The following is a 20,767-nucleotide window of genomic DNA, read 5'->3' as shown; positions in this document are numbered from 1 at the left end:
TGGCACCTGCTTTTTGCCCAGCTGGCTTCACTGAGCCCTGGCAGTCCTGCCATGCTGCCCTGGCTCTGGCACAGTCCGGGAACACCGAAGCCATCCCAGAAGGTGCCAGCTCCAGTAATCCAGCGGATCACAGTGAGTGGGATGAGGAAAACGCTGCCTTTCCTCCCTGCTTCCCCCCCAAAAAAGCGAGTGCGTTCTGCAACCAGGAACGCACGAAGCCATTTTCTGATGAAAAAATAACGAATGTCTAATTGCCCGAAGGGCTGTCAGCAGCGTGTGGCTCATTACCAAACCACGTAGGTGGGTTCATGCCACGTGCAGCCCGTAGACACGGACTGGAGCTCCATTAACAGCCGAGCGTTCAGCCGGTGGAGAAAACAGGCGCCCGGGCGGCCTTTGGGCAGGTCCCGCTCCCCAGCGGGGTCAATGGCGCTTCCCGACAGCCGCCTCGGAAGCCCCGGCACAGCTGGCGAGAGCTGCCGGCAGCGCGGGGTGCAGCAGCTCCAGAGCAGCGAGACGTGGTGGCGAATCACACCGTGGCCGGATGCCACCAGATGATCATAGAATCACGGAATGGTTTGGGTTGGAAGGGACCTCAAAGACCATCTGGTTCCAACCCCCCTGCCACGGGCAGGGACACCTTCCACTACACCACGTTGCTCAAAGCCTCATCCAACCTGGCCTTGAACACTGCCAGGGATGCAGCAGCCACAGCTTCTCTGGGCAACCTGCTCCAGTGCCTCACCACCCTCACAGTGAAAAATTTCTTCCTTAGATCCCATCGAAATCTCCCCTCTTCCAGTTTAAAGCCATTGCCCCGTGTCCTGTCACTACACACCCTTGTCCAAAGCCCCTCTCCAGCTTTTCTGTAGCCCCTTTAGGTACTGGAAGGTGCTGGAAGGTCTCCCTGGAGCCTTCTCTTCTCCAGGCTAAACAGCCCCAACTCTCTCAGCCTGTCTCCACAGCAGAGGTGCTCCAGCCCTCGGATCATCTTCGTGGCCTCCTCTGGCCCCGCTCCAACAGCTCCGTGTCCTTCTGATGTTGGGGCCCCCAGAGCTGAAGGCAGCACTGCAGGGGGGTCTCAGGAGAGCAGAGCAGAGGGGCAGAATCCCCTCCCTCGCCCTGCTGCCCACGCTGCTCTGGATGCAGCCCAGGACATGATTGACTATCTGGGCTGCCAGCGCACGGTGCCAGCTCATGGTGAGCTTCTCATTGACTGACATCCCAAGTCCTCCTCAGGGCTGCTCTCAACCCATTCTCTGCCCAGTCTGTACTTGTGCTTGGGATTGCCCTGACCCACGTGCAGGACCTTGCACTTAGAATCATAGAATCATAGAATGGTTAGGGCTGGAAGGGACCTTCAAAGGTCATCTAGTCCAACCCCCCTGCAAGGAACAGGGATATCTCCAACTAGATCAGGTTGCTCAGGGCCTCGTCCAACCTGGCCTTGAATGTCTCCAGGGATGGAGCATCCACCACCTCTCTGGGCAACCTGTTCCAGTGTTCTACAACTCTCATGGTAAAAAATTTTTCTCTAATATCCAATCTGAATCTACCTCCCTCTATTTTAAAACCATTACCCCTTGTCCTATCACAACAGGCCCTCCTCAACAGCCTCTCCCCATCTTTCCTTGGCCTTGTTGAACTTCATGAGGTTCTCACAGGCCCACCTCTCCAGCCTGTCCAGGTCCCTCTGGATGGCATCCCTTCCCTCCAGCGTGTTGACCACACCACACAGTTGGTGTCCTCATCAAATGTGCTGAGGGTGCCCTCGATCCCACTGTCCCTGTCACCCACAAAGGTGTTGAACAGCATCAGTGCCAGTATTGACCCCTGAGGAACACCACTCGTCACTGGTCTCCACCCATGGAATGGCTGAGGCCCCGGGGTGCGTTCTCCCCATCGCCCCATCCCGCTTTGAGCTCTGGCTGCCCCGCGGAGCCCCGGCTTGGCCGTGGGGTTGGCAGGAGGGTCCGTGCCCCCCGACACGCAAGCAGAGGGTGAACGTTGCCGAAGCACCAGCAGACGTAGGGACCGGGAGGCTGCCGGCAGTGAGACACCGTAGGTACCACATGAGTTCATATATAGTAAAAAGTCTTTATTAAGAAGGCTTTGAAGTCAAAAAATAAAACTCTTGATACAATTTTCATAACCGTCAAGTCAGCTCAGCAAATATATAATCAGTACTTTAGCCATGTAAGGTTAAAGGTCCGTTATTTTCTTTTTAAAATAAAATATATTTTAGTTTTTAAAATTTATTCAATAAAGTACATATTTTCCTATAAATTCCCTACATATACATAAGAGGTAAAAAATAAAAAAATAGAAATAAAATTAAAAAAAAAAAAAAACAACAAACCAACAAAATACCAACCACAAACCAAAAGGAGATAGAAATCTGTCTGGTTTTTGTGACGTGGCGTCTTAAATGTGCCCCATCCGTCCCGTGAGCTCTCCCACCCGGCCCGGCCCCCTCCAGCCACGACCCCTGACCTCTCATCACACATTTTTGGGGCAGTTTTCACATTGGCAAAATAGACCTGCGTTACAAAAAAAAACCCCAAAAATAATAATATATATATATATTTATAGAACCGTCGAGAATTATCCAAAAAAATAACTACATACAAAAAGAACGACGACGGGAAACAAAAAATTATAATAATAATAATAGAATGATTTTAAAAAAATAAAGACAACCCTTGCGTGTCCTGAAATAAAAAGTGCAACCGGACCTTTTCTTTCTGTTTATTTAAACTTTGCAAACTGAATACTGTTATTTGGGAAGGACTGCTGGAGAACAGCTGGGCTTCCTCCTCCCAGCCGCCGCAGCCGGGTGAAGACTTAAAGCTATTCTGTAAACATCAGAGTTTCCTCCTCTCCGCAGTGTCACGCTCCTCTTCCTCTTTTTGTCTTCGGTGGCCCCTTCTTCCCCCCCCCCACTCCCGACCCCTGGATTTCGGCCGCCGTCCCGCTCCGGCGTTGCGGTCAGCAAAGCAGCAGCCTCTCCTTCCCCCCCCCACCCCACGCACCCATCCGATCCGTTATTAAATAAAAAGGTTGATTTAAACAATTTAAAGTCCTTTAAAAAGCTGGGGTGGGGTGGGAGGGGAGGGCTGGCCGCCCCGGCGAGCCGCACCCGGCTAGGAGAAGATGTGGATGGCTTGCGTGGCAGGAGTGTGGCAAGCGGGACACTCGGGCTCGGCTTTGCCGCAGATGCGCATGGCACACTCCATGCAGAAGAGGTTGTGGCCGCAGGGCACCAAGGCGGCGATCACCTCGCTCTCGAAGCACACCATGCACTCCCGCGAGCTCTTGCGCTGCCCGTCGGAGCTGCTGGAGTCGGTGGGCGAGCCCGAGGCGGCGGAGATGCTGCCGGGCAGGGAGGAGGAGGAGGAGTAGCCAGTACTGTTGGAGAAGGAGGACAGCGAGCCTTGGGTGGGCAACCAGCTCAAGGTGTTGACCGGGTCGCTCTGGATGCGGCGCGCCAAGGGGTGGTCCAGGGCCCCGCCGGTGCTCTCGGGGAGGGTGGGCGAGTGGCGCGGCGTGGCGGCGCCGCTGTTGCGTCTCTGCGAGCCGTTGACGGAGGAGCAGCTGCTGAAGGCCTGCAAGGGGTTGCCCGTGCGCTCGAAGGGCGACCAGATGGTGGTGGTGGGCGTCGTCAGGTCGAGGGCCAAGAAGTCGAAGCCGAAGTCGCACTCCTCCGAGCCCAGCGGGGCCGGGGGCTCGCCGAAGGTGAAGCCGCTGCTGGTGCTGTAGGGGCTGGTGGGGCTGGCGTCCGCCACGCGCCCGCTGTAGTAGGACTCGGTGGAGGTGCTGCCCAGCGAGCTGAGGCTGTCGTTGCGGAGGGCGGCGGAGGGGCGGCGGGCAGGGTGGGGGGCTTTGGCCCACAGGCTGGCCGTGCCGCCCTGCAGGTCGAGGCAGACGTCGGTGCCGTTGGAGTGGAAGTCGTTGTCGGCGTTGACGTCGACGAAGGAGCCTGTCCGCATGGTGATGTGCGCCTCGATCTCCTCCCGGGCCCGGTCCACGTTCTCGGGCATGCCCGTCACCTCGAAGACGGGCTCCTTGTCCCGGCTGGGCGTCACGATGTAGGTGTGCGTCTGCTGCTGGATCCGCTTGATGGTGGCTCCCTTGGGTCCCACCACCAGGCCCACCACGCGGTACGGGACCCTCACCTGGATGGTGGTCTGGCCCGGCAGGTTGGGGGGCCCCTGCATCGCTCCCGTCAGCCCGTTCACTTTGTTGCGCGTCGCCCGGATCATGGAGAAGTGCTCCGCGGCCGAGAGGATCTCCCTTTTCGCCATCTCCACGTCCTCCTTCCTCCCGGTCACGATGAAAACGGGCTCTTCGCCCCTCACCGGCGTCTTGATGTAGGTGTTGGTCTTGGCGCGGAGCGCTTTGATTTTGCAGCCTGCAGAGCAAGGAGAAGGGGGGGAAAAAGGACACATCAAAGCTGAGACCCGACAGGGACCCCCTGCTCACCCAGGACGGGGAGATGCAAGACCAGCAGGAAACAGCAGGTTCTCCACCTGCAGCAGAAGCACCCTTGGAGAGAGGGGTCCCTCCTGCCTCGGAGGCAGCCGGGGGCTCGCGGCTCGGTGCTGGGGGGCTGCATCAGCTCGTCCGGGACACACCAGGCTCCCGGCACTGGCCAGACCCTCTGCACCACCGTGAGGGTCAAGGACCTGCGGGACACAGCCTGCAGTCCGGCTCCCAGGGGCTGGGACAACATGTGGGCAGAGAGCGGTGGGGGCAGGAGCCACGGGGACACGTTCTGGGCCGTTGAAGGGATGAGAAGCCGGGTTTGCTTGAATGGTGTTTAAGGAGGTGCAAGGAAAAAAAAATACACTGAAGATGGAAGGGAAGGAAAAGGCTGGTTTGGATCCTGCAGATTTACAGAATTCATAGAATCAGAACGGTTTGGGCTGGAAAGGGACCTTCAAACCATCTCGTACCAACCCCCCCTGCCACGGGCAGGGACACCTTCCACTACACCAGGTTGCTCAAAGCCTCATCCAACCTGGCCTTGAACACTGCCAGGGATGGGGCAGCCACAGCTTCTCTGGGCAACCTGTTCCAGTGCCTCAGCACCCTCAGAGGGAAGAATTTTCTTCCTTAGATCCCATCAAAATCTCCCCTCTCTCAGTTTAAAGCCATTGCCCCGTGTCCTGTCACTACATGCCCTTGTCCAAAGCCCCTCTCCAGCTTTCCTGTAGCCCCTTTAGGCACTGAAAGGTGCTGGAAGGTCTCCCCGGAGCCTTCTCTTCTCCAGGCTGAACAGCCCCAACTCTCTCAGCCTGTCTCCACAGCAGAGGTGCTCCAGCCCTCGGAGCATCTCCGTGGCGTCCTCTGGCCCCGCTCCAACAGCTCCATGTCCTTCTTGTGCTGGAGACCCCAGAGCTGAAGGCAGCACTGCAGGGGGTCTCAGGAGAGCAGAGCAGAGGGGCAGAATCCCCTCCCTTGCCCTGCTGCCCACGCTGCTCTGGATGCAGCCCAGGACACGGTTGGCTTTCTGGGCTGCCAGCACACAGTGCCGGCTCATGCTGAGTTTCTGATCAACCAGCACCCCAAGTCCTTCTCCTCAGGGCTGCTCTCCATCCATTCTCTGCCCAGTCAGTACTTGTGCTTGGGATTGCCCTGACCCACGTGCAGGACCTTGCACTTGGCCTTGTTGAATTTCATGAGCTTCACAGGAGCCCACCTCTCCAGCCTGTCCGGGTCCCTCTGGATGGCATCCCTTCCCTCTAGTGTGCCCACCACACCACACAGTTGGTGTCCTCTGCAGGTACCAGCCTCTCAGCTGGCGGCTGAACTCAAGAAACAGCCCCAGCAGCACCTCAACAGCAGCAGCCCTGGAGGGAAGGAGAAGCTGGGGCTCCCCGTGGCCGGGTGGCATGGGCATCCTCCACCTCCCTGCCCCTGCCCCAGGGCAGAGGCTTTGCCCTTGTTCGCCGGGGCAGGAGGCCTCCCAGGGCACCGGCTCCCTCCATTCCAGCAAGACCAGAACGTAATTCAGCAGGCAGAGCCCAGGCTGGGACGCAGGAGACGGGGTCTTTGGTGCCAACTGTGCCTCTGGCCGCGAGCGCAGCACCGCTCTCTGCGACCCCAGCCCCGCCACCTGCCCCCCGCTCCGGGTGCAGCAGGGCCAGTGACACCCTGTCTTCTCCCACCTCCCGCGCACCCCCTGAGCTTTGCAGGACGCCCGAAGCAAAGCCAGGAGCCCGCAGGGATGGAGGTTGCCCAGTCAGAGTCCCAGGACCATCCCTGACCACTGCAAACGCTGCGGATCCTCATCGGTAAAGAGCTGCGTGCCGGAGGGCAGAGCTCAACTCCTCGCACACGCTGCCAAGGCTGCAAGTGCCCGGCTGGCTCCTCCGCTTGCTTGGGGCACTCCTCCTCCTCCTCTTTCTCCTCCTCTTCCCAGCTGCTCATGAGGAAGGGCAGGGCTGCTCTTCCAGCTGCAAGGCTGGAGAAGGGAGAGCCTCAGGAGGCTGAAGGAACTCGGAAGAACCAGCAAGATGTTCAGGCAGCTCTGTCCCGACCAGGCGGGCAGTCTGGTGCTCTCTGGCAGATGGAGCAGAGCCCTGGCAGGGGCCACGCTACTCCCGGAGACCCGAGAGCAACACGTTGACCAGGGCATTAAGCACCGCCAGAAGTAAAAAACTGTCAAAATAAGCGAGCGGCAGCTGTCCCGGGTGTCCCAGCCCAGCTTTTCGGCAGCGCTAACCCCTCCAACAGCCCCATCCAGTGAGCCGACGGGTGAAGGCATCAGCCTCTCCAGACCCTTCCTCCAAAAAACCTCAGAAGCAGCTCGCACCAGCCAGCACGGCCCCTGCCCAGCTCCAGCCTGGGGTGCCAGCGGCTCTGTTTGTGCCCTGCCTGCTGCCTGCAAAGGTCCCAGGATGGCAACAGGCAGGTTGGAGGGGAATCCGGGAGGGGAGCAGGCAGGTAAGTGGCTGGATAGAGCCAGAGAGGCAGGAAACTTGCTGAGATCTCTCTCTTAAGGCGGAAAATCCTCTGGATTTCATACAAGTCAGGCTGAAAGCATTTGAAGGCCACCTCCAAGCACTGGCTGCAATCAAACCAATGTCCCTCTCGCCTTGTCCTGCTGCTGCCCCCGTCCCAAACCCCACCTGAGCCACCGCTCGGCCATGGGGTGTCCCGGGCAGCAGATCCCAACAGCCCTGACCGGGAAGGATGGGCAGCCTGCCCGGGCTGGGATTCAGGAAAACATTTAAACACACAAGGCACAGCGAGCTACGGGTCTGCGACACTGGGAACTGGTGAAGAGACAAAACCCCCCAGCAGTGTGATCCCTGTCCTCCATCACATCTGCACCCAGAGGGGTGGCTGAGCCACATCTGCCCCTGCCCATGCCTGAGGAGATGCCAACACCCTACGGTCAAGTCCCCCAAAGCCCCCTGAGAGCCAGATGTAATCAAACCCCACGACACATGTGGTTTAACCATCAATCTGCAACCAGGGCATCGATCCACAACAGTATGAGATATTTCAGATGAGTCTCCACAAGCCCCCACCTAAGCATGCTGTGAAAATGCCATCCTGGATGGCTCCATCCCTGCCAGAACAGGGCCGTGCCAGATGGGGGCTGTGGAGAGGAGCAGGGGGTGCCCAGCGTTGCCAGGAAGCCCCTCCACGGGCACGTCCTCACCCCAACATTGCCACCATCAAACGTCTTACCTCAACCAAGTGGCAGCAGTCACCGTTCCCATGGTTTACCTCGCCACGGGCCAGCGGGCAGCATTGCTGATAAGGAGGAAAATAAGGTGCCAGACTTTGCTGCAAGTCTATAAACGAGGTGGCTTTAAAAGCACTTTTCAGATCCAAAAGAAAACACACCCAAAAATGAGGGGGAAGGGGAGGGATGGAGCAGCCCTGGAGATGCTGCAGCCCCAACAGATCCTTTCTCGACGCCAGAGCCTGGGTTTCAGCAGAGCCTGGGAGCGGCTCAGGTGCTCCTCGGCACAGCTCCAAGCCCCCGTGGGCCCAAACTCATCATGACGACCCGTGGCCACGCTCAGCTGCAGGCAAACACCCTCGTTCCGCGGGTCTCAACACACGCAACCCCACCAAGTCACAGCCCCTGGTGCCACCACCCAGTTCTGCCGGCGGAGGTGGCACTGATGGAGGGGCGCAAGCTGGATGCTCCTCTCAAACCCTCCTGTCTCCAGACTCCACACCCTTCTCTTCCTCCCACTCCCGGCACGCTCCGTGCTGCAAAGCTGCCCCGTGGGGCCGCAGCGCCCTGGCTGGACCTGTCCCACCTGCCCTCAGGCTGAGAAATCACTAGTTATGGATAAGAAACAGAATTCCAGAGGATTCTCCCTGGGATTATGTGGTGATGGAGGAGGCACTCCATGAAAGGCAGATGCTCTCCCTGAATCTCCTCTCTTGGCATCGCCAAAAAGGACTTCACCCTCTGCCAGGGGCCCCAGGCAGAGCAGGGCTGCAGCTATAGCAGAAGCCCATGAAAACCAGCAGAGCGCAGGCCGGGGCAGCGGGCTGGGATGTGCTTCTCCATCCTCTGCTCTCCTGCTGTCACCCAGGCAAGACATGAGAGACCCGAGGCAGCTCATCCACTCGCTGATCCCCGGACACCACCTGCTTCGACATAAGGTGCCCTCCTCCACGCCAGGGGTACAAAGCCAACCAGCCCACTTGGCCAGGGCACGTCTCCGTTTGCTCAAGGAGCTTTGCGCTTGCAGTGCCCGGCTCCAAGCCACGAAAACCCAAGAAAGAGCAAACAGAGCTTTTCCAGAGGAGCCTTTGATGGCATCAACCAGGAGGACAGTGTTCATCCCAGCCTCCACAGCCCAGGAGCTGGCTCACGCCTTGCACCCAGCCCTCCGGAGCGTGCTACCCACTGCAGAATAACGTTGCCCTTCCTCTTCCTCAGCAACGCAGCATCTTCCAGACTCTGATGCAGAGTTACAGCGCTGCCGGTCGCCTTCATTCATTAAGATGGGGAGAGGCTGTTCAGGAGGGCCAGTTATGATAGGACAAGGGGTAATGGTTTTAAAATAGAGGGAGGTAGGTTCAGGTTGGATATTAGGAAAAAATTTTTTACTATGAGAGTGGTAGAACACTGGAACAGGTTGCCCAGAGAGGTGGTGGATGCTCCATCCCTGGAGACGTTCAAGGCCAGGTTGGACAAGGCCCTGAGCAACCTGATCTAGTTGGAGATATCCCTGTTCCTTGCAGGGGGGTTGGACTAGATGACCTTTGAAGGTCCCTTCCAGCCCTAACCATTCTATGATTCTATGATTCATTCCAGGCGAATGGCACAGGATGCACCAGGAGCGGGGCCAGGCGTGGAGGAGAACACGTTGCACCTCCGTTGCATCTCATCTCTCTTCTCGCCGAACGCTCCTTCCCACTTCTCTGCAAACAGCAATTAATTCACCCTCGCCGCCGCGCTGCGGGAGGGAGGCACATCACACCTTGGTTTCTTCTCCAGACACGGGGAAAGCGAGGCAGGGAGGTTGGGCTCCTCGCCGCGGGCCAGAGAGGAGGAAGCCAGTGCCAGCGCCAAGAGGCACGGGCAGATGCTTCAGCGATCGGATCAATCCGTGCGACCGACTTGAGGAGTTTCTGGCTCTGTACGAACTGGAGCGCTGGGAGAAGCCTCAAAGGACGTGGCGTGATGGGCAGAGGACAGCAGAGAGCAGCAGCCCAGGGCTTGGACCACGCGAGGATCCACCGCAGCCCCAGAAATCCGCCATTTACAGATTTTCAAGTTTACAGATGCTCAGGCTGGCCCACAAACTGAGACCTGTCGTCTCTCCATGTGTCCTTCGAGTGCCGAAACACCGGCCGTGCTCCGGCAGGGAGGAGAGCTGCCGTATTTCATCCTTCCCTGGGTCTCCCCTTCCAGCATCCCAGCGTCTTCTACAAATGGCAACTTTCCCAAATCCCTCGCAAAGCTGCGAACTGTCCCTCCGTGTCACGGATGGAGAAGCGGAGCCCCAGGAGAGGAGTCGGGGCTGGCGCCATCCCTCGAGAGGCACGCGGCGGAGCAGGGGAGAGCAGCACCCGCAGTGCCCGCGGCTCTCGGCTGCACTGGCCACCCAGCACCCTCTTGGCCTCGTCGGGGCAAAAGCTGCTGGAAAAGCACCTCCAAAGCCAGGACACCAGGAAGCGACACCAGCACAGTGCAAGAGCCATGGGCAACTCTAACACCCAGCCCGCCCCGTGCTTCCCAGCTCCCTGCTCCGCCGTGATTTCCATGATTTCCGTTATCACCGCTCGTTTTGCTGGGTAGGGAGATCAGCCCACGCCACTGCAATCGATGCCCACAGCACTTTTTGGAGATGGTCCCTCCCACAGCAGGAGTCGTGAACGGGCTTGCACACAAAGGCACGGCCACATAATCCTGCCGGGCCACGCTGCCTTTTGGTGGGTATGTGGGCAGGGAGGAGAAAAGCCACAGATCCCAGCTGGCACACGCCGCTCCGCACCATCGCCATCGCTGACCCGGACAAGGGATTTCGGCAACCGCCTCTCCAGCTCAGTCAAGAAAACAAAGATTTGCTTTACGCAACAAAGATTTACCTGCTGAGCTGCTGCTGCTCCCTTCTGGAAAGGGTTAAATTAGTGGATCTGGAGGAGAGAAATTGAAGAAAAAAGCAAACAGAAGTAGGAGAAATGGCGTTTGACAGCCTCTGCCCCTCCTCAGCCCACGTGGGACAGCAGCGCCAGGGTCGGATGGGCAAAGCGCTGCCCCAGCTGCCAGGACCTCCCGGCCTTATTCCTGCTCAGCCTGATGGCAGCGAGGAGCTGCCGGGCTCTGGGAACAGCAGAACCGGTCCCAGGATGCAGGACAGAATCCCACCCTGGCCCCAACTCAAGACCCTTCCAGGGCTCCTGATATCCAAGTCTTCGCCCCTTCTATGTTCCAAGCGCGGCGGCACCACGAGCGCCCGCTCCCTGGCTCACGGCTGGGCTGGGTAGGGCAGGAAAGACGAGAGCAACAGGGACACGGTCCGACGGTGTCCGACCCGGCCCCATGGCATCGCCGGCAGCACCTCTCACCGCCGGACCAACGCTGGCTTTGACGAAGCACCTCGAGGCTTGGCACCATGCTGCTTCGCAGCCACAGCCGTGCTGCCACGGCGCTACCGAAGACCGAGGGAGACTCGCACGGAGGAACCTGGGGAGCACAAGGACCCAGAAGCCAGCACGGGTGCAGGAGGGTGAGGTGGGCGAGAAGGGCTCCGTTCTTCTGAGCTCGGCGCGAGACCTGGCGAGGCGGGCGGCTGCCAACGACCTCGGCATCAGCCCTGCTCGGGCTGCAGCAGCCTCGCACGTCCCTGATCTGAACCACTTGCCGGCAGCACCGGGGAGCAGCCAGAACACAAAGACACTCTGCTGATACCCCCGTCCCCTCGGGTGCTGCCCACCTGCACCCCCCGCCAGTGAGAACTGAGGCTGCCATGCGCTGAGCCCCCCCTCTTCCCACCAAAAACCCAGCACAACGGGACCACGGTGTCTGAACGGGCTGGGAGCTGTGGAAAAGCGGAGACCAGGAGAGGGGGAGGAAACAGCCGGGGGGAAAACTCCCGGGAAGAGCCGGTCCTGCCTGCGGGCTGGGGCAGCAGCAGGGAGCTCCTGCCCAACCCTGGCCCCAGGTCCCCTCCGAGCGCCCCAGCAGAACACGGTGCCCCCATCCAGTATTCCCCCTTAAACTATAATAAGCTATATAGCTTGTTATAAGGTATAATAATATAATAGGTATCTAAGGTATAATAATTTCTTTGGCAGCTCTTTTCCAGGAGCCCCCCCGAGCCTGTGGAGCTCACCGAGCACCCAAACTCTGCACGCGGTGTTTGGGGCAGCTACCTGGGTGCACGTTTAACTCATCGGGTGCCGGAGGCGTGGCACTGGGGCCTCACCGCAGCGAAACACCCACCCCCAGCTGCTGCAAGAAAAGGTGCCAACCCAACAGCTCACCAGCCCAAAAGCAGCCGTTCCTCCAACCCCCGTGAACTTGCCGAGCCAACATGTTTCCCAGCAGGAGCCGTATCCCGTTACAGGTTTGCTTTCAAGTTCCTGGACCCCGGGGGTTCTGCAGAGCCCATCAACGAGGCCACCAAATCCAGGTCCCCATCCAGCACAGGGAGAAGACGGATGGATCCTTCGGAGCAGGGTGTGGCACCGTGCCCTCTCGCCTCTGGCGGGGCAGCATCCTTCACCACGGCACCCAGCTGCCCCAGCGGAGCTCGGCAGCCTGGTGGGACCCCAGTGCCGGGGCGGTGGGACCAGCCAGGGGTGCGTGGAAAGTTGGGAGGCTCGGAAGCGGGGCCGGCTGGGAGGCAGCGCAGGCCAATGGGAAGCGCAGAGCATGATGTCACCGCGCTCATCACAGCATGGCTCTGGCTAACAAAGAGAACAATGAGGCTGCCCAGCTCCCCGCTTCCCCCCAGGAAAAAACCACCCCCCGAGGCCCCCTGCCCCGCAGCCCCATGGCCAGGGAGGGGTGGGAGCCGCTGGAGCAGGGGCAAAGCTGGGAGGGCCGGAGCTCTGCGTGGGGAAAACGTTCCGGAGGTCAAAGCTCCCCATGAGCCGAACTGCCCATCACTGCTGGGATTCCTGTGGGCAGCGCCTCGCTTCCTTTTTATTTTATTTTATTTTTTTCTCTTAAATCCCCCTCCTTGGGGTCCGTTGGTTGGTTGGGCTTTTTTTTTAAAAAAGGTGAAACTTTGGTGAAAGGCTATTTGGGATTCCGAGACAAAGCCTACCCCAGGCACACCCACCCTGGGCTGGGGCTGAGGCGTGTCCGGCCGCTCTTTTGTGACAGCTGGGGGCGAGCGGGGGCTTCGTGCCTAGTAATTAGCTTCACCTAATCAACGAGTCAATTAATTACCGTTTATATACAAAGCCTGAGCTATCCAGTATGCATCATTTACAGACCAAGTCTGAGATACCGTGCTGGAAGGGGCGGGGGGGGCGGCGGAGAGGCACCGAACTCCAAGAAAACCAAAAGCTTTCTCCCGCACTTCGGGTCTCGACCGCTCCCACGGACCCGCGTGGCCCCCGGGAACTTCCCGTGTGCACGCGGTGTCCATCCCACCGGCCTACAGAGTTTAATTAATCGTTACGGCCGGCGCGCCGGGGACAGGCACAAAGAGCCGCGGCTCGGTCCCGAACCCCCGGCGAAGGCGCGGCCGCGGGAGGAGTTTCGGGGCCGCGGGATTTGTCGCCGTTAAGTTTCCGCCTCCGCGCTGCCGGGCACGGAGACAAAGCCCCAAAACTGACCCAAATAAAGCGGGGCCGGGCCGGGCCGGCGCATCCCGCGGGAGGCGGCGCCGCAGCCACCGGGAAGGAACGGGGCGTTCGCGGGCGGACAAAGGGGGGGTGGGGTGGGGGTAGGGGATCCCCGCGTGTGTCGTGTGTGTGTGTGTCCCCCCCCCCCCAACGCGGGGCGGGGGTTACCTTGCCGGCCCACGATCTCGGCGACGTGCTCGGAGCTGGGCACGGGCACGCACTCGGTCATGTTCACGCTCTTCTTCCTGCTCCCCAGCGCGCCCAAGGGCTCGGCCAGCAGCGCGGCGGGCGGTGCCAGGTGCGGGGCGAAGTTACCGAAGGCGGCCGGGGGAGAGGCGGTGCCGGTGGCTGGGGGGGAGCCGCCGCCGCGCTCCCGCGCCTGCAGGCCGCCCGGCCTCGCTGCTCCCGCCGCCGCCTCCGGCTCCTCCGGCCCCGCGCCGCCCGTCTCCGCCGCCCGCAGCCCGCGCTCGCCCGCCTCCTCCAGCCCCAGCAGCGAGAGCTGGTCCAGGGCGAACCTCAGGGCGGGGGCTTCGTCCTGCGCCGCCGCCGCCGCCGGCGGCCCCTCCCGCTCCCGTCCGGGCTCGAGCTCCGGCGGCTCCTGCCCGGCGGGCGGCGGCGGGCTGAGCAGCGCCAGGCAGCGCGGCGGGCCGCGGGCGGGCTGCCCGCCCTCGGGCTGGTAGATCGAGCCGGGCATGGCGGCGGAGCGGCGGCTGACCGGCAGCGGAGCGGGCCGGGGCGGTGGCGGTGCCCGCCGCACGCCGCCTCTCTGCGCGCCCCCCGCCGCGCCGCCCCCGCCCCGCCCCGACGTCACCCCGCCCCGACAATGGGCCGCGCCCCGCCCGCGCGCATGCGCCCGCCGCGCCCCGCCCCCCCCGCAGGAAGCGGCGGGCACCGGCCCCGTCCCGCCCGCCGGGCCGGGCTCTGCTCCAGCCGCGCCCGCTGCCAGCCCTCTCGCACGGCACAGCCACGGCTCGGACACCGAGCGTTTGCCCCCGGGAGGACCCAGCCGGGCCCTCGCTTGCGGAGATGCCGCAGAACCGGGAACCGGGAGAGGCGGCGGGTCGGTGCCGCCCGTTACTCCCCCGGTCACTCCAGCTCTCACGCCCCAGCGGGCCCATCTCCACGAAGCAGGAGCAGATCAGAGGAGTCGGGCACCGCTTTGCCCACCCCTTTCGCTGGCACGAGCCGCCGTGCCCGGGAAAGCGGCTGCTGAGGCTGCACCCGCTCCCCGCGGCACCGGGACACGCCATTCCCCTCCGCCCGCGGCACCGGGACACGCCATTCCCCTCCACCCGCTCCCCGGGACCACGCACCGTTCGTTACACGCTCGAGGGCACGGAGCTACAGCCCAGCCACGCTGGGCTGTTTCCTTCTTATTCCCAAGTTAGAAAAGTTAAGAAAACCCAAAATCTTTTTGTCCTTTGGTTCTTTCGTTCCTGTTTTCCGAGGGCTGTTTGCTGTTTCCCAGTCACCTGTTCCTGCTTCACACGGAGCCACAACTTCAGCAGCTCGGATGGCCCAAGACCACGGGGATCTCACCCACCTTCCCAAGCCTCCTTCCCCCAAAACCCACCGCAGTAGGTCCCTGCCGCGGCGGCCTCTGCCCCCGCGACGGCAGCCGGCTCACTGCAGAACTGCTGCTTCCAAACCATTCCTTCCATCCAGGCCACGGCTTTCCAGGGACCTTCCACGGGCAGAGCTTTGAGGAGCCCTCGCTGGCAGCGCTGGCACAGCCCGCTCACTATGGAATGATGTATCGAGCCCAATTAGCAGCTCACCCCAACACCCAGATGCTCAAATTCCACAGGTCCTAGTCTCAAGCTTAGTTCTCTCCATTTTCACATAATCCAAATCACTGTCTTTGGGACTAATTCAACCATTGGCTTGGGATCATTTTTAATTGCAAGAACCCGTGTCTTGGTCTGGACACCCCCACTTCACTGGAGTTCCACAGATCCTGGGAAACATTAACTCCTCCTGGTCAGTGACCCAAACACACAAGCCAGACGCTCTGTCCTTGTGCTTCCAAGTTCTGCCCTTCAGCTGGTGACTCTCCCGTGGAGAAGGAATTTCACCTTTTGATACTCTGAACAAGTCACCTTAAACATCTGTGAGATCTTTCCAACAAAACAACAGCCACCAGGAACTGCCTCCTTACTTTTTTCCATTTCTCCTACCTGCCAACTAAACCTAACACCTTCCAGCCACTGAAAAGTTTCATGGAACAGGTAACGAGCTGCTTCTCCTCCTGTTTTACCTTCAGAGGTCTTGGCAGCGAGCTCCCACCACCTCGCTCTTTCTGGATGGTTGCTGTTGAGGAAGATCGTAGCAACTTCAGTTTTCCCCAAAAGTGTTCACGGCCGAATTTCACGGAGATCTGTCCCTATCCATCCAGATTCCTCGGTGCTCACACGGATGCATCCGTATGAGCACAGCTCTGGGAATCCTCCCACTTCAGATTCATGTTGCCACGCTGTGAGCTGCTCAGAGAGCTGGCAGGCTCCAGGTGTGTTATGGAGAGCTTGCACCTACTGAGGATGGAAGCTTCTCCTCCAGGGACAGATGTGGCAAAAGCTGCAGATTTGAGCCACGCAAGCTGGCTCTGAGACATCTCCTCCTCTCACTTCCCAAAATAGTTAACCTAGGAACTTGAAACACCCCACTATACTACAAAGGAGAGTGGGTTTTCCTTACTTGAGACAGAAAAGTACAACCTCTCCCTCCTGAGCTTCTCCCATTTCCAGAAAATGTAGAAGACTCTCAAAAATGACTTCTCTGGGCAGCCTGCATCAACGCAGAAGACAACACCTGTGTCTGAACGGCTCCTACGTCCATGCTGCAACTCCAGCACTGACCAACACGCTCCCTCCCACCACAGGCCACCACGTCACCCTCTCTCAAACCCACCTCAGGAACTGCACCGCCGTCTCCAAACGCTGCCGTTTTTACCTACTCTCTACTCGAGGGACTGAGTCCTTTTGGGAAACCACTACATCAAGTCCAACAACACTTGGAGAAATTGTCAGTTACTTTTAAGTGCTTTCGGCAAACCTGGTTTGTAGATGTTATGCCTATGATTTATGCCATTTTCAGCAGAACTAGCTCATGCTTTCTTCTTAGATTCTTAATTTCACTCATTTCACAGAGCTGTCTTTGTGTTTTTTAACCCGAGGAATCAGCAGGTCTTTAAGAGACTTGTGTCTCCCATTAAGAGAGAAAATTTATTATACAAATTAGAGAAGCTGCTTAGCAGAACTCTTGTTTCTTTACCAAAACACAACCATACAGAAGATCCAACTTCCCAGAAGAGAAAAGGCACTTCCGTGCTGCTTCCAAGCCCATCCCTCCCAGGTGGTTTCCCCATTTCCTATTACGGCTCATTCACAATTGCTTCTGCTGCCTCTTTGTGTTCCCTGCAATCATTTGGTCTCTGATCATCCACAGAACAAAGATGTGTCCCACACTGCCCCATACAATCCCCTATATATGTACAGGGAATTAAAAGAACACTGTACTAAAGCAAAGCAGAGGTGTAACAGCCCATTAAGCTGTTTTCTGCATGGGGAAACAAAGCAATTTAACTACAGCAGAATAATTAGTACCACCCCAGCTATGCAAGCCCAACTCCCCCAAGTACAATTCTGCAACAGCCACTCTTATTCCAAATTAAGTGTGCAAAGGCAGAAGTTACAACACCCTAACTAGAGCATCTATTCTGCTACAAAGACCACCCTTTTGTAGACCAACCCCCGAAGAGGCAATTACTGAACATATAGGGGGAAACTCCTCCCCAGCAAATAAAAAAACCCCACCAGTTATCCATTTGCCTAAATCACAGCACGTTAGCCAAATGCTATAAACGGGATTCAAAGTGTAGGGGCAAAAAAGTACTTCTAGAGAACTCTTGTAGTTGCTCCGCTCACTCTTTAGGAGATCAAACTCTGCTTTCTGCACCGTTCTTCAAGCACATGCCAAAAATACAGGCTTTGAGCACAGTGCAAAGAGGTGGTGCAGCTTGGAGAAGAATTATAAAAAAGTCCTTCCTTGTGTGTGGGAAGGCTTAAGGGAAAATTTCAGCACATCAGGAGCTGAATCACTGCATGTAGGTGGAGCCAGACAGATTGACAGTATCTGTAACTTGAAAAATGACCTAAGTCTGAGATCAATCATCTCCCGATGTAGCTGACTGAGGCAACAGCACATGGAGACGGCTCAAGGTGATGAGGCTCAGTGTCAACATGACATGCAAAAACCGTATTACAGCTGACCAACTATTCTGTAACTCAAAACATGGACAATTCTTGGCACCAACAGGCCGAGCAGCCTTTTTTTCTGTTACCTCTTAGTATCACCAGCACCACGTTATCTTATCAGATTTCCCTACTACAGCAGGACATAAAAAAGGCAGTCTGGGGGAAGCCATTAGCAAACATCTCTTTTTTTAATGCATTCGATTAATGAAGAATCTAGCTTTCAGGTAACGACTTCTGAGAAGTTGTGGAGATGGAAAACTAAGAATTAATTGCAGATCAGAAAAAAGCATGAAAAATAAAAGACGGTACACCAAGCTTTCAAGTTTTACAGCTCTTCAGATCACTCAGCACCATAAAATGTGCTTGAGAGGCTAATCCAGGACATAGAACTGGACTCAAATTACAAATAAACTCAAGTAAAAACTTAATAGTATTCATCTCCTTCTGAAAGCCTAAACTTGGGGGTTTATATCAGAAGACCCATCTTTTGTACATGCAAATGAAACCAGACCCTTACAGCGACCAGTTAAGAGGTCGCTCACTGCCCTACTGTTCCGATTCTGCATGGTCCCAAACTATCTCCATTTGTGATTCTGCAAGGTAAGAAAAATCCACTTAAGAGATTTCTTTAATGAATTGAGTAAATATTAATTTACCATTCTTGTTAAGTATTATTTATTACTAGCAGTTAGTGTTATATCAGTGCTCATCAATACTAAATTAGATTGCTAACCAGTAACTGAGAATTTCAAGGGCATTTGATGGGTCATTCTGAAGTTCAAAATGTTTTTTTTCTCCTCGTTCTCATAAAAGCTTTGTAAACACCATTTAGCAAACACTGTTCTGTGATGTTCTCTTATACTCCAGCTAGTCTTGGGCTCAAACTGAAGGGTAATGGGTTTCCCTCGTTAGTTCAAGGGAACAGAGTTGATCCCTGCTAATCTGAGAACAAATCCAAGTTTTTAGCTCACTACATCCCATACAGGACATTACTTTCTGTGCTGCAGAACAAGTACATCACCTTCTCATGGCTACCTGTACACTTATTTGAAGCAGGGAGCTAAAACATGCAACACTGGGAACCTCGACCAGCCTCAAAGGGAAAGATCTGTTATGTTCCAGTGTACGCAGAAATTTCTGTTCAGAGTGACAACAGCTAAGAACATACATTTTACTTGACAGAGAATCCAAATATTTGCACGGGCATCTGGACTCTTGGAGATTGTTCTTATGCACATAATACCAAATAGAACTGTCTGACTGGAGAGTTAGTCCTGAAAAACTTACTTTTCCGTCATTAAACATTCTCCTGCTCCCTCCCCCTTTAAACATGTTACCCTACCACCTTTTCAAAGACTGGGAGAAACAGTCTAGAGAAAACGGGCTCTCTTTAAAGGAAGACAAAAGGACATGACTCAGACGTACTGGAAGACTAGTTATCCTTTCAGATGTTCTGCTTTATCTACCTCCGGCAAAGTAGTAAAGAGTAGGAGCGGAAAAAAAAACACCACCACCAAAACCAAGCAACCAGGTATAGATTCAGAAGGAAGAGCTGAGCGTGCAGGTAGGTTATCAGAGCCCAGGAACAGATCCCAACAGAAGGTAGTGAGGAATCTGGGTGCAGATGACATGGCCACGCTTCTTTTAAGTGCAAAACTTAGCACTTGAGGTACCAGGGCCTCTTGCAATTTGCAACAGCTGCTCTGAACCCGTAAGTGCTGCTGGGGAGCCTGGAGGGAGCAGTCAGGCTGAGCACGCTGTTCTCCTTCACTGGAAAGAGCTACCAAGGGGGTAAGCTGCTAAAATACATTCCCACAAGCTGAAGCGTTCCAGTTTGCCACAGAAGCAACGTTCAATGGCAAACAGGAGGGAAGAAAGGCAAGAATATACTTCATAATGATCTTAAAAGAACAATTAGAAGTTGATAAGCACGAGTCAAGACAAAGTTAGACAGGGATGAATAAGTATTAGGCCAGAAAATTTAAGGCTAGAAGTAATATCCAACAACAGAAATAAGCCTGGAAAAAGGCTTCAGATGAGCAGCTTGTACGTACCGAAGGATAAAGTCTTAAACCTGGGAGACTGCTGCTCTACGGCTGCACAACACGTACTACAGAGACAGAACGACCCTGTAGAAGGTACAGCAGCATCAGGGGATTTGAAGTCTTTTACAAATATGTGGATGCAGCCTTGAGCTGTGCAACTGGGTGCCTTTCACAGGACTGGCACAAATACTAATGAGAACTTTTAACTAACAGGACAGCTTGCTGCCCCTTCCCTCTGTTTCTCAAATTACCACAGCCAGCTTGTAAAAAAACCTAGTTTTCAGCACAACAGCTGCAAAATACATGTTTTGGAGGGTTTTTTTGGTGGTGGTGGTGGTTTGTTGGTGGTTTGTTTTTTGGTTTTGTTTTTTTGTTTTTTTTTTTTTTTTTAAACCTTCACTCATACTTGCATTCAACATTTTTCTCACTTTACAGCAAAGAGCAATAGGACAGTCCCTTAGAGCTATAAAGAAGCAAAATTACCTCGACCAGTAGCTGATCAACTAGCACTGATGAAAAGCTTTCATTCAGCAGAGTCTGCCTTCTACACAGTGCGTGCTTTCAGCTTCCACAGTAACGAAAATGTGTTTTACTGATGAAAACACGTTTCAGGTTTGGAAAGTTCATTTCAGCTAGCCTCCTCTCCTATGGGAAGCAGAACAAGAGTGTACACTTACCCACGAGTTCTAACTTCAAAAATATTTTTGATGTAATATTATCAGTAGAAAACAACTCGCAGCCATGACACCAAAGCCTCCACACGCAGGGATTAACGTGTCTACATTCCCAGAGTCCAGCCATGTCATTCACCACTGTTTTCCCTTCCTGATGTGCTCAGTTTACAAGTAAGAAAACTCCTCCCTTTTCTTGCTCAACAGCCAGTTCAGCAAGTTCGATTGCAGATGCGAATCGAGCTAACTTTTCCTGGGCAGAACCACCTACAAAATCTCTGCAGGCCAAATCCAGACTGTACCAATATCCATGCAAATTCGTTGTTTTTATTGATTGCACAAAATTTCATCCAATTAGAATTCAGTAAAAATAACACTGGTGATACAAACCAGGAAGATAACTACATTCCCTTTAACTTTGTTAGTTTTGCAAAACAAAGGAGAGAGAAAAAAATAAAATTTGAGCCATCTTAATGGAACAGCTCCAACACACTTTGCACAAGATAAAAATCAG

General features: G+C 56.0%; 1 protein-coding gene across 1 annotated transcript; it reads right to left on the bottom strand.

Moving 5' to 3' along the window:
- Positions 1–3,143: 3,143 nt before the first annotated feature.
- MEX3D (mex-3 RNA binding family member D) lies at positions 3,144–13,978 on the bottom strand. The gene is made up of 2 exons (XM_086627809.1): positions 13,453–13,978; positions 3,144–4,411 (listed from the first exon to the last, which is right to left on the bottom strand). Exons 1-2 carry the CDS (start codon positions 13,976–13,978, stop codon positions 3,144–3,146), a joined length of 1,794 nt encoding a protein of 597 aa, XP_086483935.1.
- Between the last annotated feature and the right edge of the window lie 6,789 nt (positions 13,979–20,767).

This window comes from Tauraco erythrolophus, chromosome 28, assembly GCF_009769465.1.
Source record: "Tauraco erythrolophus isolate bTauEry1 chromosome 28, bTauEry1.pri, whole genome shotgun sequence".
Lineage (NCBI taxonomy): Eukaryota > Metazoa > Chordata > Aves > Musophagiformes > Musophagidae > Tauraco > Tauraco erythrolophus.
This window is presented reverse-complemented; position numbering and strand designations above follow the sequence as displayed.